This window comes from Solanum tuberosum, unplaced genomic scaffold (genome assembly GCF_000226075.1).
Source record: "Solanum tuberosum cultivar DM 1-3 516 R44 unplaced genomic scaffold, SolTub_3.0 scf00551, whole genome shotgun sequence".
Lineage (NCBI taxonomy): Eukaryota > Viridiplantae > Streptophyta > Magnoliopsida > Solanales > Solanaceae > Solanum > Solanum tuberosum.
This window is the reverse complement of record NW_006239473.1, coordinates 100,479-120,724: the sequence shown is the minus strand read 5'-3', so window position 1 is coordinate 120,724 and position 20,246 is coordinate 100,479. Positions and strand designations below refer to the sequence as shown.

General features: G+C 30.8%; 2 protein-coding genes across 4 annotated transcripts in view; both read left to right on the top strand.

Moving 5' to 3' along the window:
* Positions 1 to 7,092, top strand: part of LOC102593776 (probable GTP-binding protein OBGM, mitochondrial) — a 9,339-nt gene extending 2,247 nt beyond the window's left edge. The window contains exons 1-7 of one of the 3 annotated variants that reach the window (XM_006365364.2): positions 1,846 to 2,056; positions 2,255 to 2,570; positions 3,548 to 3,757; positions 3,861 to 3,969; positions 5,428 to 5,510; positions 5,620 to 5,682; positions 5,772 to 7,092. In XM_006365364.2, coding sequence (XP_006365426.1) covers positions 3,632 to 3,757; positions 3,861 to 3,969; positions 5,428 to 5,510; positions 5,620 to 5,682; positions 5,772 to 7,007 — 1,617 coding nt within the window. In that variant the 5' untranslated portion in view covers positions 1,846 to 2,056; positions 2,255 to 2,570; positions 3,548 to 3,631 and the 3' untranslated portion in view covers positions 7,008 to 7,092. Of the gene's footprint in view, positions 1 to 1,845; positions 2,057 to 2,254; positions 2,571 to 3,544; positions 3,758 to 3,860; positions 3,970 to 5,427; positions 5,511 to 5,619; positions 5,683 to 5,771 lie in introns of those variants that run through there. The other 2 variants (XM_015304437.1, XM_015304436.1) reach the window with 2 other exon arrangements.
* A 7,562-nt stretch (positions 7,093 to 14,654) lies between these two features.
* On the top strand, positions 14,655 to 15,612 carry LOC102597296 (probable calcium-binding protein CML44). The gene is made up of 2 exons (XM_006365372.2): positions 14,655 to 14,841; positions 15,056 to 15,612. Exon 2 carries the CDS (start codon positions 15,057 to 15,059, stop codon positions 15,528 to 15,530), a length of 474 nt encoding a protein of 157 aa, XP_006365434.1. The 5' UTR covers positions 14,655 to 14,841; position 15,056; the 3' UTR covers positions 15,531 to 15,612.
* Positions 15,613 to 20,246: the final 4,634 nt, after the last annotated feature.

Genomic DNA, 20,246 nt, shown 5'->3' with positions numbered 1-20,246 from the left:
TAAGCTTTAATTTAGGAATAATGTATTTGGCAGGCATAAGTACCAACACTAGTTGATCCTATTGATGACAGAATTGATTTTCTTGCAAGATCGATTTGTGTCTATCTAATGTTGATACTGTGTTTGTTAAGCATAAGTGCCAACACTAGTCGATCCTATTGATGACACAATTGATTTTCTTGCAAGATCAATTTGTGTCCATCTAGTGTTGATATTAAGCTTTAATTTAGGAATAATGTGTTCGTTAATCATAAGTACCAACACTAGTTGATCCTATTGATGACAAAATTGATTTTCTTGCAAGATAGAATAACATGAATTGAATCATAATAAAAAAGACTCATGGAGATTGACATAAACCCTAATTAAATTTGGTGAAATTGAATTGGAGATTGAAGTTCTTTTGTGACCCAATGGATGAAAGGGATCCATTGATGGATTTCCACATACCTTGATAATCAAAGCCTAAGGAAAGAGATTGAGGTTGTGACCTTGAAACTTGAAACCCTAGCTTTCACCTTGAGCTTGAGAGAGAATTGGAGGGGATGAACTTGGAGGGAATTTGTAAATTTGAGTGAATGTGAGAGAATGAGATATTTTTGAAGGGTTAATTCAATTATAGGGGTAGTTATAGGGTCAAAACGATATAATTTAGGGGTTAGGTGGGTAGGAAAAGACCAAACTCGTAGGAATTGTGTTGAGTTTTGAGATTCAAATCCCAGTTGTTGATCTATGGTTGATCAGGATGAGTCGTAGGATGACATACAGGCCATAGGAAGTGCCCGTAGAGGTGATCCAGACTTGGTGAAATTTTGGACTCAAAGTTGAGGTTTACCCACTCCACCTAACCCTCCGCTTCCAATTTTTTTCTCGTTTTGTGTTAGATGTATACATATCGAAAATATTTTTTACTTACCGCCACAAGACTTTTTTTAAAATAATTTTTTTATTTATGTCATATTTGGTACACAAGTAGAAGAAATATTCCTAAAAATATATGTACATATCTAACACAAATGAGAAAAATGTAAAAAAAAACAAATAAATTAGGAGCGGAGGGTTAAATAGGATGTGGTCGGATTTTTATTTTTTAAAAAAAAATTAAAATTAAAGGGGGGGGGGGGGGGGAGGTGGTGGAGTGGGGTAAGAAAAATAATTTATTTATTTTTCAAATATTTTTTTTTTGGATTGTAATACTTTAATTTTTAATTAATATTAATAGTTTATTATTTAATTTTTGTCAATGTGAAATATTTTATCCATGTAAAATGCCATGTGTCAAGGTTTTTTTAATAAAAGAGAGAGCGTATTACACACACACCACTGAGGTGTGTTTCTCAAGCTAATAAGTGATAGTTTAGGTATGAAACTCACAATCTCAATAGTTCAGGTATGAAACTAAAAAAAAGGGATAGTTTAGGCGTGTTTTTCACACTTATCTCTATGTTATTGATGTAAATTATTAGTTTCGTTTTTGAACTATTGACAGTCTTAAAACATCTTTTAACTTGATTAATTAAATTTAAATACACTCTCGATATGCAACATGAGTCATGACATAACAAATGGTTTCAAACTCTTGTAAGAGTATAATACTCTTAATAAAAAATTAAGTGTTGAAAACACCCCTAAACTTGACGAGAATTTAGGGGTGTATTTTACTCATGTTGTAAGATTAAAGATGAATTTAAATTCAGTTAGTCAAATAAAAAAATATTTTTTAAGCCTGTCAATAGTTTGTAGAATGAAATTTTTGGAGATACTTCTCTCTTTGAAATTCAAACAACATACTTGACATTTTTATCTTTTAAAAACAAAAAATATAATTAACAACTAAAAGAAAATAATTAACTGTTCTCTAAAAAACCTAAACAAAAGAGACTATTCTATCCCTGTAGTTTTTGCTGTTGATTATCACTGTGCCACTGTCAAACACTTCCCGCCGCCGACTGTCCTCCGTTTGCCGGATTTGAATATTCAAACTTCAGTCTTCTTTCTAAATTCTATCTCTTTCTCCTCTTCCTTTCTTCATTTGTTTGCCTTTTAATCTGTGAAGGTATATTTGGTATAAACATGATTTTTTTGATGTTTGAGACCGGAAAAGTGATAACATGATTTTTCTTTTTGAAATTTATGAGTTTTCCAAGCTATTGGAGTGTTGCTTTTCAAATATAGTGTCGATAATGCACCTTAGGTTTAGCAGTAAATATTGGCTACGGGATGCAATTCAAACCTAATTGAATACGTATTGTAGGGCTCGAGTAGACAGAAATGGTAGCTTAACATGTCTGTTGAGCCGAAGGGAAGGAAAATTGATGGTGAATCTCCACGCAGTTGTTTCATTCGACCGCCAAAAAGAAGAGCAACGTCGGTGATTGCAGCACAAACAAGCAACATCAATCCCAAGCAACTACATGATAGGAATTCTGCAGTAGCTCAAGCACAACAAGACGGCTGCACTGGCAATTTTAGGATATTTGATTCTCCATTTGGAAATTTTCTTGTACCTGTAATTCCAACTCCTGCTGAACTGGCCGGATCGGATAATCCATCCATGCTTTTAAGTAAAGGTAATCTTTTGTTGTGACTAATGGTGTAGTAGCTGTTGATAAAATTTGCGAAAGAATTAGGGATTTAGGCATATAATTTAGAGAGAAGTATTGAAAACACCCTTAAACTCGGCACGGATTATTGACAACCTTAAAAACACTCATTTAGTTGACTAAATGAACTTAAATATACTCTTGCTCTTGCAACATGAGTGAAAATCACCTCTATATACTCGTCAAGTTTAGGGTATTTTCAACACTTTTTGCTTTTTATTAAGAGTTTCACTCTCGTACAAGAGTTTGAGACCACTTGTTATGTCATATTGCACATCGGGGTGTATCCAAGTAGAGGGGTGCTTTTAAGGTTGTTTGTAGTTCGGGGACAAAACTAATAATTTGCTCCAAGTTCAGTGGTATTTTCAATACTTCTCTCGAGAATTTAAGGAGGAGGTTGATATTTGAAGTGAAACAAAACATATTCTTCTATCTAAAACTAAAAACACAAATAAGTTTGTTATAGTTGAGCTATTTATGTGATTGAGTTAACTATTTTTAAGTATATAACTATGGCATACTTTTTTTTTCCAAATTAATGATAGATGTAGCACTTAGTTCTAGAGTTGTTTAGATGCTCCTTTTCCTCTGTCCTGGCTTGAACATGCTACATTTGATGCAATTATTTGTTATCATACATTCATTGTACTGCATATTTAACAGATGTCATACCAAAATGTCGGGGTGTCGCTCATTTGCTAATTATCCTGTGTTGGTTTAGCTTCCTGAAAAATTACAGCAATAGTTGATCCATTGAAGACATTCTTTTTTTGACTAAAGTACGTGCTAGTTGCATAAAATAATCTTTGGATGTATTATTTGATCTTCTTTGAATACCTGGACTGAGGTGCCTTAATTTCTTCTTGTTATCTCTGGTATGCAAAATGTAGCACTTGCAAAATTTCTAAATATTTCCTGCCTTTTTCTGTCACTCATGCTAGCAGGTGATTAAATCTAAGAATCAGAACTGATTTTTTCATAGTGTGGAACCTCGGTGACTTGGGAAGATAACAGAGTAGAGCAGGGATATGTCATTGAGCCAGAAAGTCCTCTACTTGAAGGCTTGGCAAAGATGCTTGCGGTCTCCATGGCTAATCCAAACCTATTCTTTCTCAGACATTGTCCACAAGAAAACAAAGCTTGCTCCTCTACAGGTTCGTGATGCTTCCACTTCTCTCCCTCTATGAGTGCTGCTTTCAGTATATTCACTTTTATACCCCAGTACGTATTTGTCTGTTTATACAAGTTTTCATACAGGAACGTAGAATGATTGACCGCTTTCGCATATGGGCCAAAGGAGGTGATGGTGGCAACGGTTGTAACAGTATTCGTCGTAGTCGACATGATCGCCGTGGCAGACCTGATGGTATGTTCTCTAATCTCTTTATACCTCAGTGGTGGCAGGGAGGAAAATATATAACTAGTTGACATCCATCTTGCATCTTCTGTTCCTTTTCTTTCCCTATTGAAGTTTTACCCGTTCTTTAATTAAGTTCTTGTTCTTCTCTTACATTGCTCTTTTTCTCCTTTAATTTTCTTTCTTTTATTACATTGATTGACCGTACATTTCATCTGTTGGTTCCCAAAAGATCTTTTGGTCAACTATTCTCTTTTACTTGACATGATGGACATATACAAGACGACCTGCTCGATTACTGAATAAACAATCAAGATACTGTCAACAATCAAGGTAAACACCAAGTAACCAACCCATGGAAAATTATAAAAGTTAGACAAGCAATATGTCATATATGTATCCTGAATTTAACATATCAACTGTTTACTAGTAAAGTTTGAGCTATAAACCAACTATTCCGGAGACTTTAGCTCCAAGACTAACTACTTCATTTGTTGGTTGGATGAAATGCTTGTTTGGAGTGAAAACTCAGGAAACACGAAACCAATTATTTGTAGAGTTAGAATTCTCCAAAACCTCAATTACAGAAAGAGAAATACAAGATTGAAAGAAAATCAAGAAGAAAGTCATTCACCACAATGGAAAAGATAGTTTTACTTTGTTCACTTGCCTTGAGAGAGGAATGTTAACGTGAGAGAGAAGGAGAAATATAATTTAGTTTGATCTGCTTTAAGCAAGTTATTGTAACTCAACTTTTATGAGGACAGGGATTAAGAAAGCTGAAGGGTAGGTTTATAAAGAGCTGAAAATTGCAAGTCCGTTTAGTAGGGTATATGGTTCAGGGGTAATATGGTATGCGAAAACAACAAGGTCCATGGGTTTTCCAGTGAGAAGTATAGTGCACAATTAACCCATTTAAAAACTCCAAACATACATGAACTTGGTAAATATAATGATCAAATTGCAATTGAAGTACTTATTTCAGCATCCGACTGATAATAATCAGACTCTTCAAGTTTGAGATTCAAAAAACCAACCACTTCTTGTTGGGATCACTTTGTGCATCATTGTTTTAGGTGCACACTTCCTTGAAGCACATGCTTCACTCCTGAAACGGTTTCCCCCACTTCGCATTGGTTCATCCCTTCTAGTGACGAAACGATGGCTGTTAACAACACTGACCTAAAGAATGTCTTTTCATTCTTGCCTCCTAGCTAAAGTTGCTCCACTTTGTTTTTCAGAGAATTTCCCGTTACCAAAAAAGGTTTAGTATCTTTGTATGTTCCTAGTCTTTCATTTTCTTTTTACCTTTATAATTTTATTGCTTCTTCTTTTCCTTCTATTTTCTTCATACATTTTGTTTTACCAATGTAACTCATTTTATGATATGCAGTCAAGCTTGATTTGCTATGATGATCAGCTGTGGGGTTTCCTCTTTTCTTTACCTCCTTTTTGGACTGAATGCAGGTGGGAATGGTGGACGGGGTGGTGACGTGATATTAGAATGTTCCCCTACAATGTGGGATTTGAGTGCTCTGCAGCATCACATTGTATGTTTTCTTACCTACTGCACGACATCTGTGCACAATTAACTATTAATTGAATTTACCCTGTTACTGATTGATATCTGATTGTGTAATTGTTTGTGACATGTTTCAGAATGCAAAGAGAGGCGGAAATGGGTCTTCCAAAAATATGATAGGAAGCAGAGGAGCAGACAAGGTTAATTTTAGTCTCTCTTGAGTCTTTGGTATATGTAAATCGTTTGTCTTAATCAAACCTAAACTAAGGACGTCTCGCTTGTGTGGCAGGTGATCCAAGTTCCTGTTGGTACCGTCATTCATCTAGTAGAGGGTGAACTTCCATCTGCAGTAGAGAAGAGTTCAAGTTCTAAGTTGGACCCTTGGGAGATTCCAGGTACAGTTGATACTGATTCGTCAGAGTTTTCTACACAATCAATTTCGGCCGACCAAACCAGTTCAAAAGTTGAGAAGAAAGTCAAATCAAGTGGACGTCGAGCTTCTCGTGGTGAAGAATACTCTACACCTAGGACGCAAATTTTTGGTTTGCCAACCAATTCCCGCACTACGTGCTCAATTGCTAGCGACAAATTCGAAAGTGATGATGATGATTTGAGTGATTGGGAGGAAGAAAGCTGTGGACAAATGGAAGATCAAGATGGTGATGATATTATGGGAACAACATGTGAAGATGAGTCAGAAGAAACTGAACTTATAGAATACAATGTGGCAGAGTTAACAGAACAAGGCCAACGAATAGTTGTTGCTCGTGGAGGGGAGGGTGGCTTAGGCAATCTGTCTATGAGGAAAACATCAAAGATTACGCAAAAGGGAGCTGATTCTGATGATGAAGTATCTGACGACTATGATCATGCATCACCAAGTGTTGGCTTGCCTGGCTCAGAGGTGGTACTTGTGCTAGAACTAAAGAGCATTGCTGATGTGGGTCTTATTGGGATGCCAAATGCCGGCAAAAGCACCCTTCTCGGGGCGTTGTCAAAGGCTAAACCTGTTGTCGGTGATTATGCATTCACAACATTGAGGCCTAACTTAGGTAACGTAAATTACTACGATTTTTCTTTAACTGTAGCTGACATCCCAGGACTCATAAGAGGAGCCCATGAGAATCGTGGTCTTGGGCATGCTTTCCTTCGGCACATAGAACGTACAAAAGTTCTAGCCTATGTGGTAGACTTGGCTGCAGCACTGGGTGATAACAAGGGAATACCACCATGGGAGCAGCTAAATGACTTGATTTTGGAACTCGAGTACTATTCTGAGGGTTTATCTGATCGACCATCCTTAGTGGTGGCTAACAAAGTCGATGAAGATGGGGCTGAAGAGGTATATAAAGAACTTAAACGCCGTGTATCTGGTGTGCCTGTTTTCCCAGTTAGTGCAATCCTAGAGGAAGGAGTACCAGAACTGAAAGATGGTTTGAGGATGCTTATCAGTGGTGAACAAACACACAGGCTAAAATTAGATGGTATAGTTCTTCACCAGAATTCTGCTTCTGTGAGCATCTAGTCTTGTATCCTTTCCCTTGCAATGAAATATTGTTTTGACTCAGAAATAAAGTTGCGTAGTTTTGTTTAGCACGTTATGAAGTGAACGATCTCTTAACCACTTACAAATTAAATAGAAAAAATGACGACCTTATCAGATCTCTTATGTGCAGGACAAACTAAAAAAAAAAGTATGTAAAGAGCTACAAAATCAAATCTCTGTGTTATGAATAACCAATTGTGTGTTTCATTTGCAAATCTCTCAAATGAGTTAAACTATGGCAACAATACTTGATATTGTATATATATTATATTGAAATAACTTAATTTTGAATACGATTTATATTATGTAGTCTGTCATGGAGCCAATCAGATTAACAAATTGTAGTAGTATAGTAAAAGTAAGAATTTTAAACTTTTTATCGTGTAAGAAATTGTGATATGCTTCTCTTTTTATTTATTAGTGCAAAAGAAGAAAATATATGCTTCCTCTTTTGTTAAAAGATACTTGAAAGCTTTGGTATGTAATTTCAAAAGCAAAAGGGGATTGATGATTGATAAAAACACCACTTTGAATGGCTGAAAACTAAAGTATAATAAGGAACTTTTTATTGGTATGTCATATCATCATCTTAAAAGAATGAATAATTTTTATAAGCATCCACTAATGGTGGTAGAGATGAAGAGCTTGTTGTGTCATAATCCTGATAAATGAATATTTTTATTTTATATATTTATTGAATAATAATTGCAAGTCTTGACGATTTGTGAATAATATGTATCGAAGTTATTGCACAATTTGTACTTAATTTGTCATAACTTGTGAAAAATGCAAGTCTGTTATCCATTGAACTCCTAGTAGATTCATCAAGACTTGTGATCAATTTGTTCTTACACAACTTGTACTAAAATCTTGACGATCCGTCGGTACTAGTGCAAGCTAGACAAGTATTGCATTGTAATATTGTAGTGAATTTTGAAGAATTATTTTAGGTATCATGAATGAAATATAATACTTAAACATTATTTACCTTCATTATGGTGTTTGTGTCCAAACTTTTATAAGTACATTTTTAATGAATTGAAGCGATAAAAGAAATATATTTTTGTGAAATCGTCGCAACAAGACCATTTTGCAACTTTTCAAGTACTTCATCCTAAAGTCATCACCAAACAATTGTGTCAAACTAATAACGCTCTAATTAAAAACATTTTCTAGGATCCTGCAACTATAAATTAATCAGATGTTATATGGAGAATTTAACAAAGACATTTTCTTGTGTAATTACCTAGATTATATAAAATTCCAAATAAGCCTACTTTGATTGGTTGTATCGATACATATAATCTTGTCAATGTTTTTTTAACAATATTTGAAATGAAAATAATATTCTATATTAAGCAAATCACTTTCCACAAGTCTCCCAACGTTACGATGGCAATTGGATAATGTTTTTTATTATTATTAATATTAAAGCCAAAAAAAAAGTCTATAAATCCTATATTGATGCCCAACGCAAACGTCACGTCAATGTTCAATTTTTCTTTTTGTAATAAATGCTTATTATTATAACTTCTCGCAAATTATTAGTTTCGTCCTCAAATTATTGACAGTCTTAAACACTTCTCTACTTGACTAACTAAAATTAGATACACCTTTCTAATAATTCTTGCCAAATATAGCGGTATTTTCAATACTTCTCTCTTAAGAAAAAAACTTTCGAGAACATAATTTAGACCATATTCTCCTCTATTGTCATTTATGAATTATAAATATAACTTTATAGGTAGTGCAATTTATCTCCTATAAAATACAAAACTTCATTAAAGGAAAGGATAAATATGAAAAATAATAATTTACATACATATGAACTTTGAACAATTCAATTATTCTGAACAATGAAAAAATCCCCAAAAATCCACTTAATATGAAATAGAGGGAGTACATAATAAAGTTAAAATTGCACTAATAATTCTTGAAGTTCATTTAGATTTACACTTTTCAAACGATAATTACCGCTCTTAAAACCTACTTTCTTCGTCCCAATTCATGTGATGTAGTTTAGCTGTGCACGAAATGAATAAATATGGAAAAAATTCTTTGATATTTAGTAATATAGTTACCTTTTTTTTATATAATTTAAAATTTCTAAATAAAAATTCTAATTCCTAAAAAAAACTATTAAACATATGTCAACTTGTTAGGCTCACAATCACCAATTTTATCCTCATTTCTCCTATAAAAACCCCAACTCTATGCTTCACTTTTAATCATAACTACAACAAAAACTTGCTTTTACTCACTAAATTTCTTTTATATCTCAAACAACAAATTAAGTAAAAAAAAACATGTCTTGCTGTGGAGGAAGTTGTGGTTGTGGATCTGGCTGCAAGTGCGGCAGTGGCTGTGGAGGGTAAGTGTTAGATTAGAGATTATTATTTCACTCCAATAATCGACTTTTATCGAACTTCAAATTCTCTATTTCAAGTTGACGTTGAAATAATGGACACAATTGAAAAGCAAACATATATAATTTTGCAAATAAATGAATAATATACAATATCTATCCAAACTTGTTAACATATAAAATGATCCCTCAACTAATTAATGGAGTAGTTATTATCTGAGAAATTGAGTCTATCGTTCATCAATTTGTTACAATGTTTATTGTAGATGTGGTATGTACCCGGACATGGAGAAGTCCACCACCTTTACCATCATTGAAGGTGTTGCACCTATCACCAAGTACGTACGACTATTTTTTGTTGTTGTTTAAATTGGTAAATTAATTAAAGACTATATATATTTAGAAATTGGAAGACTAAATTAAAAAGATTACTTAATTGTAATATAAATAATATAATTTTGTAGCTATGGAAATGTTGAGGAGAAAGCAGCAGGAGAAGGATGCAAATGTGGATCAAACTGCACTTGTGACCCTTGCAATTGCTAAGTTGATGTATTCATGTGTGTCTCTACTAAAACTATGCTTTAAGAGCTTTTATTTTCTGTAATAATAATGATAAGACTACGTGTCTTTCTCTAATTGGTATATTTCTGGAGTGTGATTTGAGGTTGTAACAAAAATGCATCAACACATCATCTATATATACCATTTAAGTTTGTTTAATTTGTAGTTGTTTCTGAAATATCTCATATTTGTTTCAATTGCAATCTTAATGTGTAATGAATTTTGAGATATATATATAGTCTATGTACGATAAAAGAAAATTAAAAAATATTGAGGGTAGGACGATAGGTGATCAAAGGTAAACAAGAGAGGGAGTTACAAAAAATTCTGGTAGTCAACTGACTAAAAATTCTCCAATCCCGTAAGTTTTTACTCGTCACATTGGATATCTTTTGCATTTTATTTATTTTGCACCCATTTGAACTTGTGCTTGTGTTTGAGGTGTTCTCTCAGTAGATTTGAGAATATTTATAATTGGGTGTTTGTTGTCTTAGTACATTTGTGTGCTGATGAGTTAGAATATTAGTTAGATGTAATAGATGAATTTTGTGGCTGTTCTATTTATTTATTTATTCATAGATTAATAAAATCCTCCCTTTCCATGTTACTATTGTAAGCCACAAAATAATTGAAAGTCCAAGTTCTAAAATCATTTTTTTTCGCAAATAAATTTCATTTGGAATTGGATGATATTTCAAATGAATTGAAACGTCAAAGGAAGTCGAATCTAAAATTTGTGGCTATTTGAATAAGAGTTGAGCGTTTTGAAGTTATAACTGTATGTTGAGTTGTGTAAATTATATTTTAAGTTGGTATGTCATTGTTATTGTATTGAAAGTTGTATACAATATTGTCGTAGTTGTATTAAATATCCAGCAATCAACATGATTTATATAATATTTATACAGTTATATACATATAACATACAAAATTTATATAGATTATACATAAACCATGAATGCAATTACATGTTTAGTAGTTTTTTCTTCCAGAAATCTAATATGAGCTTTATACAAAATTGATACAGTTATGTACATATTTTATATCTATTTTATACACAAAAATTATGAGTGAAAGACAACCTTGAACGAGATATTACATATTTTATAAATATTTTATAGAGTTTTCATCTATATACGAAAATTGTGAGTGTAATTTTAAAGCTTGAGTGAGATATACATATTTCATATCGTTATATAGTGTTCAAACACAAAATTTTGTGTGCAGAATTCGAACTGTGATTTGGTATATATTTTTTAAAAATTCCTCCTATATGTGTATGTGTAAATATCGTTAAATTCATGTCTGTTGACTGTTGTTCATTTATACATTGATTATTCTTACATACAAAACGTTGTAAAATTATTTAACATATATACTAACTCAGAAAATTTTAGATCGCGATTAAAAACTTCTTATAATTTTTTTTCAAGTCTGTTTATGAGAAATTTGTGGACAACATAAGTTGCACGAAGATTTCAGGTTAACAAGGGTTGTTGGCCCAAGACTTGCCCAACCATTTATAGGAAGCCCCAAGAAAAATGGAAAAAAACATAACTAGGCAATTTTAATTAATATTAATTCATTATTAATTATGGCACCAAAAGTATTTATCTTTCTTGATGTTTATAGTATTAAAAAAAATCCACTGCTTTCGTCAAATTTAATGAATAAAAATTGTCAAATATTTTATGGAAACTAAAAGTGTTATCTTTTGACAAATTTAAAGGACCAAAATTATTTAATACATACTTAAAGATACTTTTTTCTACCTACTTTTAAACATAAAAGATAATTTTTGTTATTTACTTAGTTTTATACCTAAATTATTGAGTGTTCACAAAAAAATTGTTTTAACAACCATGAACTTATTGTGTTACATGATTGAACTCATTTTAAAGACTTCTTATCTATATGTGTTTCTCAACAAGTTATTCTAAATATTTTGCCACATATTCAATCAAAATGTTTTTTAGATAAGTACTCCCACCGTTCCATATTAATTGATTATCTTATTAAAATAGTTGTCTCATATTAATTGTCCACTTTATTAAATTAAGAAAGTATTAAATAATTTCTTTCTAATATTACCCTTGCAGTTAATTCATTTTGAAAGTGTTCACATTTATTTGTAAATTTTCCAAAAAGTTTTTTGAGTGAACTAGTAAACTTATCTTCTTATTTGTTTTTCTTAATACACATGTAAAAAGGAAAATGATAACTAATATTAAGTAAATAAAGTATAATGCGAAGCGGTAAAAAAAAAAGCATAATAAATTAAATATGAAACTCGCAAAATGCTAATAATTCATCACTCATAAAACAAATGTATGATTTGTTCTCTTTTTATCCCACGATTCCTGCTATGTTTAACTATGTGTTATAAAAGATTAATAAACGAAATTTCAAAAATTCTTAAATTTTGACTAGGCATAATATATTTAAGATCATAAAATTAAAAAATATTTTGATATATTTAGATTATTTACCAATCGAAGGTATGGCGGTTGAGGACGGGCACTTAACTCCACCACCGTCAGAGACTTCGACTTTTATGCATTTTGTTATAACACGACTACACCATTTGGACCATTTAATTCTGTCCTTATTAAAAATTGATGGTACTAATAGATTTTTTTATTTTATATTATTTAATTTTTATACTAAGATTTTATTTTCTTTTTATTTATTTATTTAATTTAGTAAATTGAGAGAAATTTATTATATTTTTAATATTATTTTTATTATTAAATAACCAATAAAGTTAAATTTATTCAAAATATAATTAATAAAATTAATTTAATAATTTTTTTTTAAAAAATACTTTCTTAAAAAGTCTATCAAGCCACTATGACATTAGTGATATGAAATATAAGGAGTAATTGTTCTTTTAAAATATTAGGATGTTGTATATATTCTTCCAATTATTTTATCTTTATCTTTAGTAATAATTGTGTTGGAAAGTTATAATATTGACTAATTAATATATAAAACATGAGTGAAGAGACAAAGAGCACATACACATATTTCAATATTTACAATTTCTTAGATTAACTTTTTTTTATTTATTAAAAAAATAGTTATTGAAAAGAAATCAATTTTTAAATAATATAAAATAATATAATAATTAAAATACATTTTTATGAGATGTTTTAAACAAATAATATAGCCATAATAATATTTTTTTTTAGATATTTACAAAAATTATAATAAAACGAAGAGGAAAAATAAAATTTAGTAAGAGTTGAACATGTTAAGCTATGACTTATGACCTATTGTTTAACTCACCCTAATTCAAACTCATTTTAGCTTAAGTAGCTGTGAGTCATTCTCATATGGGAAGGAATAAAAATTTGTCCTTCAAATATGTGGGTTTTAATTTTGTCTCTTAAATATGTAGTCTTTAATTTTTTTTTGCTTCGAAACTTTAAGAAATAAAAAATAATTGAAAATATCCCTAACATTGAAATAACAAAGCAATAAGTTTATATGTAATCTTTACAATATAATATTCATCAAGTTATGTCATATTACATAATTTTATTCCTATAAAATTTATGTTGAGCGAGATAAAAGTCCAGTAAAATTAAAGATTTTCTTTGGTTTAAGCAGGATAAGTTTTGGTGTATATTTATATTTTTCAGAAGACAAATCAAATATATCTATATATGTAGTACAATTTTTTTACAAAGACGATTCATATGGATTCTCTTGATACTAGGTAGGTTTGTCCTAGTGTACAAGGTAAGGATATATGGTTAGTAATTCTAGGATTAATAATACGAAATTAATTATATTCAGACTATTTTTTATCATGGTATAATTTAGTGTATTAAGAATAGTTTTGTTCTTACTCATACTTATCCATTTATTAATAGCATGTGTATACTTTAATTTTCTTTTCTCTTTTTAAATTATTTTTTATAATTATGGTGGGGAAAAGGGAAATGAAAGAGGGGATTACAATATAGGAAGTCGAACCCTCACTAACAAGGTGAGAGTTTAGGTAGTCATCCAACTAAATTACTAAGATTTCCTCGTGTATTACTAATATCATGGTTTGTTATGTATTAATTATATACCTTATAATTAAATACTGAATAAGATGTATAACTTATACATATATTAATTATATATAGCTCAAAATTCTATCAAATAAAAAATTAAATAATATCATGACTAACCTATATTAAATTTTCTAAGAACATCCTATCAAAATAATCAAATGACCCCTTAATGATAAGTAGGGACAAAAATAAAAGACCTCTATATTTGATTTTTGAGGACAAAAATTAAAAATCATCCTGAAATAAGAATAATTCATATAAAAATTTGAACAACATTTAAATAAATTATTTAATATCAACTTAATTTATTTTGATCCACTAAATTCCATTTATTAGTGGAATTGTTTGTTATTATTCCCTTCGATAGCCGCAAATTCTTCTCCTGAAGTTGATCTAACGTTGACTTACTTATTCACCCTTTGCACGTCTTCCCCCTCAACTAATATTTTTTTCTTGTTTTTGGCATAAATTAATCAAAGTATGTTTTTCACGAGTAGTACACATATATAATTAAAAAAATATTTATAGTTAGTGTGTACCCAATACACTAAAAAGATGATGATTTGGTCCATGGTTATAAGGTTTGGTTTTATTCTATATAATGACACAATAAAATTCTTGATGGCATAATAGAATCTAAGAAAAATACTTGAGGAGGAAAGGAGAATTCCACTTGGAGAATAAATTCTCCTTTCCCCTTGTCATGTGTGTGGATAAAAACAACAAACCATAGAATTTAATTTTGTTCATATAGTGGTCTTCTTATCATTATTTTCAACTTAGAAGTTTCATTTTAAATTTCCAAGCAAAGGTCAATGTAAGTTCATTCCCTTCTACTTTAATTTGTTATTCATAAATACTTCACCTAAAAACTTCTATATGCGTTCTGTTGTAGTTCTTCGTTTGATAAACGATCATTTTTTTGTTAGTTGTTGTTGTAGTTCTTTGTTTGATAAAACGTTCATTTTTTTGTTATTGTTGTTGTTTTGTTGTAGTTCTTTGTTTGATAAACGTTCATTTGTTTGTGTTAGAATGTCTACGTTGAACGAAAGCCATATCCAAAGGATTTTCGACAAGCTTGATGAAGATGGTGATGGATTAGTGAGTTTAGATGAGGTCAAAGAGCTTCTTGATAAGATTGGAGCTTGCACGGGCCTTGATGAGCTTCAATCTTTGGTAGGTAAAACAAGTCTTAACTTCATCGATTTCTTGTTCTTTTACGAGGCTATGGTGAAGAAAAATAACGAAGAAAAGATAAAAGAAGACAACAATATTATTGATAATAGTTTGGAAGATGATCTTGTTGAAGCATTCAAGGTGTTTGATTTGAATGGAGATGGTTTTATTTCATGTGAGGAGCTTCAAAAAGTGTTGTCAAGATTAGGATTATGGGATGAGAAAGAAGGAAGTGATTGTAAGAACATGATTCACATGTATGATACTAACCTTGATGGAGTTCTTGATTTTGAAGAGTTCAAGAACATGATGTTGGTGTCTAATTCTTGAGGGTATTCATAATTTGTAACTAATTGTTGACTTTTTTTTAAAAATGTTTTTGAAACTTTCTTGTGATCAACATTGTATTTGTTATGATGACTTTTATATATTATGGTTTATTAACTTCTTATATTGTATTATGCTTAACATATTCCATATTGGTACTCAAGACTTGTATATTTGTTGGACAAATATGAAATTTCTTCAAATAAGTAGAATATTAACTAACTACATTTCAGCAAAATGGTGGGTGGGTGCCATCCATTCTCTTTGACACAAACACTAACGTAAAATTTATAGAGAAAACTAGTAAGATAAATAAACAATGAAAGGATATATAATACCCTTGTGGTCTGATTCTTTCTGGACCCACGCATAGCGTGGGGATCTTAGTGAATTGGGCTGGGTTTTTTTTTATTTTGTTAAAACGTAATTTGTATTAATAACATGTGATTATGTTATTATCTATTAGTGAAACAAATGAGAAGAATCTTGAAGAATTGTGTGTTTATGTGACACACTTTCTTTTTAAGACTACTACAAAAGAATGTTACTTTTCTATTTTAGAAACAACTTTAGTTTGTAATTCTCTTTTTGTCCTTAATGAAATAATTTATATTCACACAAATAATTAAGGTTTGTTACCTTTTATAAGACCTTCTCCTCCAAAATTATTTTCTCTTTTTGTCAAAATTTTGGTAACTCCATGCCAAGTTTTTCTTTCTATTTGTTCTATTATCTAAATCATTTCAATGCATAGGAAAAAAGAAATAGTTTAGACTATGATAATTCAAATCATATCAAGAATATAAATTCACAAAATAAAATGCATGTTTGCATTAAAGGATGACACTGAAATCTCATATGATTTCATTAGTCTTTTTAATTTTTTGTTGTTGTGACTCAAAATTTTAACATAAGACTTCATTTTTGTTACTAAAATTATGTATGTGAAAACTTTTCGTCACTTTATATTAAGTCTGTTACATAGAGCTAGCGTGAAATATTAATAAATTTAAATAATTATGTCATCATTGGGTGCATTTAGAATATAAAAATTTACCGAGGGCAAATATGCAATTATAGAGGATATTATTGGAGTTTATTTTCTTTGAGACAATGTCTTTATAAACTAAAAAGACGAGTAACCAAACCAAAGTCTGAAGTTGTTATTTACAAAGTCAAAAATAGATTAAATATTTAATTGATTTAATAAACATGTTTATTTACAAGGTGATATGACAATCATAACCTTTAAATTTTGAATCGATCTCTGATTATAGACTACACTTATAAAAATAATAAATATTGAGCGAACATAAAAATACATATTTATTGATAAAAGAAGGAAAACAAAAAAACCATCGATCAAAAGTCAATTTGATGTTAAAGTGTTTCATGTTTGTGCAAGATCAGAAAAAGAACAACATATGTAGACAATCTACCTAATATAAATACTAATAGACAGTGGCGGAGCCAGAATTTTTAATTAGGGGGTTCAAAATCTGAAGAAATAGACACACGAAGTAGCCTAAGGGGGTTCAACATCTACTATATATACATAAAAAATTATTTTAACCATGTAAAAACAATATAATTTTCCGCCGAAGGGGGGTCGGATGACCCCCCTAAAGATAGGGTGGCTCCGCCACTGCTAATAGATATCTTCACAGTTCAAATTCGTAACATATAAATCACATGAAGATAATATTAATAATGCTCCAACGACCACTTTCAATTTGTATCATATTGATGTTGTACAAGATAAGGAGCACAATCTTAATCAGTGTTTTAAAAGACGGGGGTGTGATGCGAGACGTTTTATGCAGTACGAGGCGTAATTCTTATGAATCTACGGGGTGTAGTCTCATGTATATTCAAATTTATAATTTATTACTAAGAAAATAAGCAAAAGTAAAAACTTTCAATTATTTTACAAATAAATTTTAGTAAATAACCTATAATATATAGAAAAAAATATTATGATTTTTATTTGAGGAATGTATTAATAGCCAATAATGAAGAAAAAAATATTACAATTAATATTTGAGAAATATCATCACACCAATAATAAAAAATATGATTTAAAGCAAAAAAGGTTCAAAAACAAAAAAAAAAACTTCTGGGGTGTACGTTTTTACGTCCAGGGATTACGTTTTATGCTTAGAGCTTACACCCCAAATTCTAAGACTTACACCCTATGAATCTACGTCTTTAATTTGCGCTCCAAAACATTTTTAATATGCCCCACTCCGAGACTCACTTAGAACTCGCGCAGAAAATGTTTTTTGAAAACATTGATCTTAACATATACAAATGGAGGAAAAAAGTATAAGAATATAATGCAAGGTCCACAATTTTAAAAGATATGGACACAAATGGTATACGTCTATACGGTATCTTGTTATACCTTATCAAGAATTTTCACCCGTCTTCAGAAATTGTATCCTTGCTCTTTTTTAAATTACAAAAATCTTTTAAATTTGGTGGAATCTGAATATATCTCAAAATGTTTCGATACATCACGTTTCAATTTTGGATACATTGTTCAATATGATACATTACGTCTCGATTTCGGATACATCACTCAATGTCCCGATATATCGCGTCTCAGTTTTGGATACATCACTCAACGTCCCGATACATCGTGTAAAATATTGTATCCAGGCGATACATCATGTAAAGTGATGTATCCGGTTGATACATCGCATAAAGTGATGTATCTGAGAATAGAAGAGAGTAAAGATTTTTGTAATTTTTTCAAATGGTAAAAATATATATATATAAAAATATAATAAAATAAGTTATATATTTAGATAATTTTCTCAAAAGCACGTTTGACGATGATAGGCATAATTAATTTTATAAATCTCACTATATTAATCATAATAAATTCCTTTTATTGTACTTTAATCGCCTAGTCAAAAAACATTTTTAAATATGAATTCTCAAATATTCCTTTAGATAACTTTTCGAAATCTCATCTGTATCTAGAAAAAGGGTTTTCCTTTAAGAAAAAGAACTTGTATTACATGTTCTAGTTAGTCTAATCTACTGTTTTCTCGGTCTCAATTTAAATGTCTTATTTTCTATTTTAATTTATTCTAAAAGAGTGTTTTTTTTATAACGATATTCTACAATCTACATGATAAATTTAAGATCACAAAATTTAAACAATTACACACATTTAACTATAAAATTCAAAAAAAAATCTTTATTTTCTAAATTTCATGGTCTGTCAAATTAAAATATTTAAATTGAAACGAAGAAGTGAGAATTATTTTATGGGCACACGTAATGCGCGCCAAACTGTAACGTCATACGAAAAAATTGGGGGGAAAAAAAAGATATTGGACTTTACTTTTAAATATATTTTCCAAGTCTTTGGTCAATTGGTCTGACGGCCACAAACTTCTTACGTTGATTATCTATAGGAATTACTGATTTATAAATAGATGTTGAAGGAATGGTTTATGAAATGTGTTTCACAATTTTCTGCTTTTCTTTTCTCCGTGTGGGAGAAAGTGCAGTTTGAAGGGGGGAAATTTGCTTATTATTCTCTCGTCTCATATTAGGTGGACATTTTTTATTTACATGATTATTAAAAAAATTATTAATAATTGATTAACTTTACTATTTCGTCCTTTGTTCATATTAATTAGCCTCTAGAATTTATTTTTTTTGGATCTTTTAAGTTTATTTAAACTTCTAAAGCCAAATTAATTCCAAAGGTAAAATAGGAAAAAAAATATTAATTAACTCTATCATAGTTTAGTAAGTGATCAAGTAATATGAGATAAATATTTTTAATAAGATGTCCATTTAATATGAGACGGAGATAGTACTTATTAGACAATAGGGAAGAGTCGACGAGTGTAACGATCTGTTCCCGTCGTTATAGAAAAGCCAATGGGGAAAAAATTGGGGCCGGAAAACTTTTTCGTAGTATTTGAATTTTCCCAACCTAGTCCAGATTTGGACGAAATCGGAGTCTTAAAAGTGTAGGCAAATCTGGTAACAATCGGGTGATTTAATTATGATTTTGATTACATGAGTAGTTAGATAACTCGTTAAGGAATCCGTACGACTTTACGGAATTGAATTCGGGTGAGTAGAACTCCCGAAATCGATCTTGGCGTGAAGGGTATACGTAATTTCTGAGCGTCGTGGGTTAGAGGTGTGTTGTGAAATGAGGATTTTGGAATTCTTTAATTAGCTCTCTGTCTCGTGCAACCAGCCTTGGCAGGGAATTTGGTCGCTCTGGTGGGGCCGCTGTGGCGGGGTGGTGGCCTCTGTGGCGGGCCAGACGCGACTTAAAGTCGTTAATAAACTCCTAAACGACCTTATTTGACACTTTTCAATTTTTAGAGCTAAGGAACTAAGCCCACGCGACTCCTACTCATTTTTCACCATTCTTGAGGCTAAATGTAAGCTTTTCACTCCCCGAATCCATTTTTCCATCCGTAGAATGTAATAGAATGGGTGAATATTGATGGGGAAAGGTTTTGTTACAGATTCTATGGTGCAAACAACCCTAATTTGGATGATTGGGATCATGGGTTTGATCTAGGGTTCATAGAATTGTTAGTAATTTAGGTAATTAGTGATTGTTTATTGATTCCCGTATTATATTGATTGTTTGTAGACCAAGAACAAGCGAAACGAATCTGAAAAGGGAAGGATCAAGTTTCTTAGGGTTTCAAGCTTGTTTCGAGGTAGGTGATG